Here is an 8405-nt window from a genome sequence, read left to right as displayed (position 1 = left end):
AGGGAGAAAATGATAATGAATTATTTGTCAACCTTAGGAGAATTTCTTATAGTTTAACTTACTCTTTATATCAAACTGATTATGTGAAGAGAATTATTGGAATTATCCAATGTCAAAATATTTTTAGTTGGAATTTGATAGGGGCGGTATGATTAAGATCCCATTTAAATTTCATTTAGGTATAATTAATTATAAAAATAATTGATTAATATGATTAATTTTAATTATAATTGATTATGTTATAAAGCAATATATTTGAATACTTTTTTTAAAATTAATTTTAATAAAATTGAAGATATTTGAATAATTTAGTCAGAATTAATTTTAGCTGTTCAAATTATCATAAAGAACATTGTTTTTTAAAATTAAATTATTAATAAATTTGTATCTAATATTATTAAATTTATTATTTAAATTATATGTATGATTAATTATAAAAATTCAAATTATATTAATTAATATTAATATTAATATTAATAATTTAAATTACGTAAATAAATAACTCCATCTCCCTCATTCTCTCTCTCGTCCCAACTATATCTTCCCCACCCTGCATCGGCGTCACCCACGACTCCCATTCGCCGTTGCCCCGCCGGATTCCCTCTGCCCTTTATTCCCTCAACCTCAACTCTCTCCTTCTCCAAGATTCTGACCCTCACCGTTCCCTACCGTTTGGTCTCCCCCCCGCCAACAACCGTTCCAACGTTGTCCACTGGCTATACGGTCACACCGCTCCCTCGCGTTGAAATCGCTGCCATATGGGTCGGCAACGATTTCGCTGTCTCCTCGCGCAGGCCACGGACCTTCTTCTCCCGCTTTAATCGATTTTAGAATTAGATAAGCAGGTAAACCCAAAAATCGATTTTAACTGCATTAATCGATTACCTCATTTTTGGCCGTTTGGGTAAATTCTTCCTTAATCGATCCAAAAAATCGATTAATTGCTCAATCCAAACAGGTTGTAAACTATACTAAAACAGAGAGTATAGCTTGTCATGGATGAATCCTGTGTCTCATAATTAGCCTGGTTTTTAATTCATAATTTTTGTGACAAATAATTTGATTATTTGGAGCTATAAACGTAACTGATTAATGTAGATTTAAAGAGAACAATAACTGTGAAGAGTAGAAGTGAGTTGCACGTGTCTGTCTGCTTACAAATATTGACTGTGAATGACACCACTCGAGGAAGTATATGTATATTAACTGTGAATGACATCATTCAGACTTTGGTCGGAATCTTGATTATGCGTAATTCAAGCTAAATTAATGTGGTGACAGTATAGGAAAGTGGGAGGACTTGTAAGTATTACAATGTGTTGCAATGGATGGATGTAGCACTAGCATGATTTATAAAATCATCTCTTGAATAGATGATTTTATTTTCTCTGTGGTTTAGGATACTGTCTAAATCATCCAAATCTAATACCTGTTGATGAGTTTTATTTTCTGCATTCTATAATGCTAATGGAACAATTCTACCTATTATTGATGCAGTGGGCAAGAGGTATGCTAAAACCAGAATGTGATTGTCCAATTTGATAATGCTCAGGTTCTAAATTTATCGCTGAGGGAAAATACTGGTAATCATCCTTGTGCTGATATTATGGAGGAAAACTAGGGAACTTTTCTCTTTAAAATATTCTGTTTTATTCAAGTGTATTCACCTTCCATGTGGCAGTTCTTATGGATTTTCCATCATTGATTGTCCTCTGCTTCCATGTCCTAACCATTACCTTCGTCCTAAATTATAAAACGTTTTTGTGAGAGATTTGGTGATACTTTGACAAAAATAAGGTTTCATTAACGGTGTTTTTTTAATATTATTCTTCCATATATTTTTTTCTCTCTTTAACATTCTTTTACAAATGAAGCATTAAATGGAAAGCATTTTTGAATGTTTATTTTTTTGTCTTAAAAAAGTAAGGTTGAAAAATTTATTTAATAAGTTTTATTGGTATGTGTAATTTTATTTAAAAATGTCTTATAATTTGAGACAGAGGAAGTTTTTTGGTACTCACATGTGGTTTATTGTGCTCTAGCTTGCTCTTTCACTTGATTTGTTTGTTTTATTTTAAATTATAGAATATTTTAATTATTTTGTAATATTATAATGCTATTTTTTTTTAAATCGGCTGACAAGCCTAGCACTCAACTCTTTCAGCAAGAGACGAGGTTAAGAAGACGGACAAGTTTAGAGAAATTGGGCTTATGAGCCTAAACTTATAAGGGTGGCCCTCTCATTTCCCATCTCTAATTGACTAAGATTAGTTTTATTTTATACTTAAGCCCTAATTTTTGTTTCTTTCTTTAGATGCCACACCAGTGTCTCATTCTTGTCCGAGTTAGGTGCCACTGCAACAATGTCTCTTGCCCTCCCACATGGTCTCCTCTAAGTTCTAACATTGCTCACTTGCTCTCCTCTCCTTCTTCATTTTGTGTTCATGTTATGGACAGCGGTGGGGTTGTGGCTCTACTCTCTTCACTTTGGCTCTGCTTTCCTCTCTAGTTCTCTTTCCTCCCCTTTGTGGCTTCAGGCATTTCCCTCCTCTCTTCACAGTTTACTCCCCTTCAGTTCTCCAGAAAGTTTGCATTATTATGGACATCGGAGATTTGATGAGGAGAGAATTGTGGGCGGCTATTGAGTACAAATTCATTGAGTCAAACGCAAGTGCTAACTGGCTGGCTAGTGAAGAACATTGTATTTTCTCTTTTTTTGTTATTTTGAATGAACCTCCTGCAGGTTCTAGTGAGTTTTTGGCTGCTAATAGAAGGGTGAGTCAAGGGCTCAGGACTTGATGCACTAATCTGTGCATGGTTTCAACCGTAGCCTTTTGATTCAAAGTTAAAAAAAAGAAAAAAAATTCTTTCTGGCCAATTGCGTTGGACTCTTCTTTCTCTTCTCGCACTGTGAAGGAATTGAGCTTATAAAATGATTCTCACACGTTTTCGAAGTGAAAAGGAAGAAATTTTGGAAGGAGACAGATAAGGAGATATGTGTGGGCTAATTGGGTATCTCAATTACAACTTAGAAAGAGAGCAAAGATACTTCCTTGGGGTACTCTTCTATGGCTTCAGGCGATGGCTGCACTATAGATATGCCTCCTCTGCATTCGCCGTTGCCCCTTCATTTTCTCCAGCTATGGATCAACTTCAGCTATCAAAAAACCTTGATAATTCTGCCAAATCAGCGTACCAAGGTGAGTTTTTGTCATCGTGCTTCATTTGTACAGTAGTCCGATACCTATAAAATGGCTTGCATTGGCCATGATGCATAAACTGCACTATGATGCTACATGCATATGTTATGTTGTCATGGTGTTCATATTGTGTTGTATGTCAAACCTGTGCTGTCCTTGGCTGCTCTAAGACAATTATAATTCTATTGCAGGAACTGGCATTACATGCAGGTACCCAGTCTGGCAAATAAAACCACAACTTCCATCAATTGTATATTCCATTCGTAATTCGAGCATGCTTGAACTAAACTCTGAACTGAAGCATCTTGTAAAAAGAGGTCACTTGGTTGAAGCTAGGGACATGTTTGATAAAATGCCTCACAGAGATGAAATTTCTTGGACTACAATGATTGCTGGTTATGTCAATGCTTCAGATTCTGAAGGAGCATTGGTATTGTTTTCAAACATGAGGATCCAACCAGGACTTCAAATGGACCAATTTGTGATTAGTGTTGTACTCAAGGCTTGTGCAGCCAGCATGAACGGATATTATGGAGAATTACTGCATGGGTATGCAGTGAAATCTGGTTTGATAAAATCAGTTTTTGTTGGTAGTGCCCTACTAGACATGTACATGAAAGTAGGACGAATAGTGCGAGGTTGTAGAGTCTTTGGAGAAATGACAACTAGAAATGTAATATCATGGACTGCCATAATAGTGGGGCTTGCGCATGGTGGTCACAGTACAGAGGCATTGCTATACTTTTCTGAAATGTGGAAATCAAAAGTGGGATGTGATTCATACACATTTGCCATTGCTTTAAAAGCATCTGCTGATGCAGGCTCCTTACTTGATGGGAAAGCTATTCATGCTCAAACCATAAAACAAAGGTTTGATGAGAGCTCATATGTGATTAATACTCTTGCTACGATGTACAATAAATGTGGAAAACCAGATTGTGGCTTTCGATTGTTTGAAAGAATGAGTGTGCTAAATGTTGTTTCATGGACTACCATTATTACGACATATGTACAAATGGGTCAAGAAGAACATGCAGTGGAAGCATTTAAAAGAATGATAATATTAGATGTCAGTCCCAATGAATACACTTTGTCTGCAGTAATTTCTGCTTGTTCAAATCTAGCTGTTATTGAATGGGGAGAACAGTTACATGCTCATGTATTGCGTCTAGGACTGGCAGATGCATTGTCAGTGGCAAATTCCATCATGACTATGTATTCAATATGTGGACATTTAACTTCAGCTTCATTAGTTTTTCACGGTATGCCTAGAAAAGATATTGTTTCTTGGAGCACTATAATTTCAGTTTATTCCCGAGGAGGTTATGGGAAAGAGGCTTTTGAATATCTATCATGGATGAGAAGGGAAGGACCAAGGCCCAATGAATTTGCTCTTGCTAGCGTTCTAAGTGTATGTGGGAGTATGGCACTTCTTGAGCAAGGAAAGCAAGTGCATGCTCATGTCTTGTGTATTGGGGTAGATCATGAAGTCATGATTCTGAGTGCTTTGATCAATATGTATTCGAAGTGTGGGAGTCTTCAAGAAGCTTCAAAGATTTTTTATGGGTCAAAAACCAATGACATTATATCTTGGACAGCCATGATAAATGGGTATGCTGAGCATGGATACAGTCAAGAGGCTGTCAATTTGTTTGAGGAGATTTCTGGTACGGTTTAAAACCAGATTCTGTGACTTTCATTGGGGTTCTGACAGCTTGTAGCCATGCTGGACTGGTTGGTCTTGGTTTTCACTATTTTAATTTAATGAGAAATGAGTATCGAATCAATCCATCAAAAGAACACTATGGCTGTATGATTGATCTTCTATGCAGGGCAGGGAGATTGAGTGAGGCTGAGCTTATGATACGAAGCATGCCATTTCAAGGTGATGATGTTGTGTGGTCTACCTTACTTAGAGCATGTAGGATGCATGGGGATGTTGACTGTGGAAGGCGAGCAGCAGAAGAGATACTTCACTTGGATCCAAATTCTGCTGGAACTCACATCACTCTGGCTAATATATATGCTGCCAAGGGAATATGGAATGAAGTTGCACAGATAAGGAAGCTGATGAGGTCAAATGGTGTAATAAAGGAGCCAGGATGGTCATGGATTGATGTCAATGATCAAGTCAATGCATTTGTTGCTGGAGATCAGTCTCATCCACAAAGTGAGCATATCTTAATCATTATGGATTTACTAAGCTCAACAAGAGAATATGATAGTCTGGAAACATGTTCTCTTCTAGATATCAAAGACTAGCAGAAGGTTGGGTGCCACTTTCCTATGTTGATATTAAGCCCAAAATTATTCTGAATTAAATTTCCTTAAGTTGCATGATACTTTTTGGGAGAGGGTTTCGCAAAAATCTTTTGATCGCTCACGAGAGGTATGGGTTTGCTCATGAATGAAACTGTTGCAGAAGTCATTTCAAGGTTCGAAGGGGTTCTTTTAGACCTAGCAGGTGCAGTAAAAACTAGAAGGTACTCTTTCTGTGTGATTGAACGATCACTTGCTTATGCCTATGTTAATTATTAATTTCTCTTTAAACTAGCATGCAGGGTAAAAGGGCTGACTTTGCTTGTAGAACTGAATAGTTTCATGTTGGGACCGATTTGACATTTTTGTTCATATGCTTTGTCCAGGTGTTACAGGTGATGCTTAAAATCAAATTTCTGAAATGTGTCACAACAATGTAACCTTGTACAAATTTTGACTGAGTTAATTAATAGAGATCTTTGTCTGAACCTTTCCTTTAATTCCTTGGGGAAAAAAACACTCTTTTCCTGGTTTTAACTTCTATATTTTCCTGGTTCTTCGACAAAAGTTATTTTGTTTGTACTTTTTTGCATTTAATATCTGCTTTTTGTTCTGCTGTGCACTTGACCATCTAGTCTATGGTTAATAAGTAACCCCACGTCTCTTTTAGCCATTGTTTGAAATTACTTTATAATGCCAATGAGCATGTTCTAACCATGGACCTTATTGCTTTATAATTTTAATTAGCAAAACCACACCCATTTTGTTTGAGACTACACTCTCTCACATAGTGAATCTTTATGTGTTATTATTGAGATGATACACGATGGGTGCATTTTGTTTTAATGTCCATCAATATTTTGTTGAGTTGACTTGTAGTTGCTTGAGTCTTTGAGGACAGATTGCATAAAGTTTGTTCAATTTGGTTTTAAAAGAATTTCGGGCAATCTCCCCCCCCCCCCAAAAAAAAAAGGGGAAAGAAAGAATTTCTGGCAATCTTCTAGTGGACTCATTTCATCAGTAACTAAGTCTGAAATTTTCTTTCTTTTATTGTCACCGGGTTTAAGGACAAGGTTTTTTTTTTTTTTTTTTGTTTGGGTGGAAGTTTAAGGACAAGTTTATTCTTCCACATTGATGTGCTAGTAAGCAAATCATTGAGCAAATGAAAAGGAGTATTATAGAAGTTCCTTTAACGTTTGATATGGACATTTTGTGTGTGTGTGTGTGTATTAATTCCACGAGTTTTTATATAAGGAAGTTGCCACTTATGGTACAAGTGAATAATGAATTCAACTAGGGAAATGGTCCTGAAGAATCTGACCACGGAAGACAAGATGGTGCTATGCTAGTTCTCTTGAAGCTCACCATTGCTCAGATAAGCCCATTTCCTGAGGAAAGGGTGAAAAAAAATTTCTGGAGTCTATGTGCTTTCCATCTTCATGTGTGGCATTTAGTACATGAAAAGCATGATCAGATGAGTTTTGTCAAGTGTTCAGTGAGTTTTTTATGTTTAAGTAATATGCATATTTGTTTATGGTTTACCCGTTGATGCTGTTCGCAATGTGAATATTTTCATTCTTGCTTTGTTTTATCCATTTTTGCCCTCCTCAAAAGGCATGGACAGGGGTGATGGATATGGATGTGTACTAATGAACTGGTTCTTGGAAGTGGAAAGAGGCTAACGCTAACCATGTCCTGGTGCAGAGCTGCAGGAGGTTTTTTTTTGTTTTGGGTACGTAGCTACAAGAGGTTGGTTATACTTGTTTTGTATTTTACGCATAAATTGCGTCCACTGCTTTTAGTAATACAGAATGTATCTCCAGGCAGTATGGGAAAGAAGGGTTAGCTTTCCTTAGCTGAAAAAGAACGGGTTGCTACTGATCTCTCAATCCACAGAGCATCGATGTTTACATAATTACATGGCATAGACACAAACGCAAAACATAAACACTTTGAATTTTGTGTGTAAACTTGCATGGATTATGGACACATGCTGACTCACGCAAATATATCGTTATTCACACACTACAAATAGTGTTCCTTGTTTTTTATATTAGGCGCAACACACGGGAGAATATGTGTAATTGGGGGAAGAAAAAAAGGTGAAACAACTTACCTGGGAGTCCTTACTTTTCAATTGTATGCAACGCATGGTGTGCGTTGATCCACATGGTTTGGATGCTGAACATGTGTCCACTGTAATTCTTTCTTTGTTGGTTAATAATGTCTTGACTCTTGATTATGTTAGTTTGTAATGCAATGTCGCTTATACGTGCCATTATTGGAATTTGAATTATAGTTCACATGCTTACAGAGAGAGCTTAAAAGTGGCAGATTTTCTTGCGAGAAGTGCTCATGGCGTGGGCGAAGTTACTGTCATTCTTCATGAAATGCCTTCTGTTTGTAATGGACTGTTGTAGTGTATTCCTCGTGCGTGCTTTATTTTCTTTCTATGTAATGTTTAGGTGGCTTTTTTTGTAGAGTTCGTGGTAGTCTTGGTGTCCTTTCAAGCTTTATGCTTGCCGTTTGTACTTTAAAAAAAAAAAGAAAAAAAGAAAGAAATTTGAATTATAGTGGCCTTTTGTTCCTTTAGCATTGTTTTTTTTTTTTTTTTTAATTGTTTTACTTCATCGCTCATGTTTGTGAGAGAATCTCATGACAAGTTGTAGCATTTGCATTAATTAATTCGGATTAATCTGTATTTCCGTTTAATCTCTTCCACTTGATATGGGGTGTGCCCAGAATATCAGATGCTTCACACAAGAAAATAATTGATAATATTAGTAAAATATTTGAGTAATTTTGAAAATGGGAAATGCATTAAAATACAATTTAAAAGGATAAAAAAATTTAAATAAAGTCTAAAGGCTACAAATTGAAATTAAAACAATCCAGATCTCAAAATGCATAAAAGAATAAAAAAATATTCCGTCAAGATCTCTTTAT

General features: G+C 36.2%; 1 protein-coding gene across 1 annotated transcript; it reads left to right on the top strand.

The window, feature by feature from the left end:
• The first annotated feature begins 541 nt into the window (after positions 1-541).
• Positions 542-8030, top strand: LOC129290610 (putative pentatricopeptide repeat-containing protein At3g47840). The gene is given in 6 exon segments (XM_054927432.1): positions 542-845; positions 1498-1583; positions 2315-3200; positions 3392-4858; positions 4861-7191; positions 7774-8030. Coding segments are annotated over 3 exon segments (2274 nt in total). The 5' UTR covers positions 542-845; positions 1498-1583; positions 2315-2995; the 3' UTR covers positions 5463-7191; positions 7774-8030.
• The last annotated feature ends 375 nt before the right edge of the window (positions 8031-8405 follow it).

Source organism: Prosopis cineraria, unplaced genomic scaffold, assembly GCF_029017545.1.
Source record: "Prosopis cineraria cultivar Desert tree isolate PC_DT_omini unplaced genomic scaffold, ASM2901754v1 PC13, whole genome shotgun sequence".
In the NCBI taxonomy this organism is placed as follows: Eukaryota; Viridiplantae; Streptophyta; class Magnoliopsida; order Fabales; family Fabaceae; genus Prosopis; species Prosopis cineraria.
Note: the sequence above shows the minus strand (reverse complement) of the source record. Positions and strands in the feature narration are given on the sequence as shown.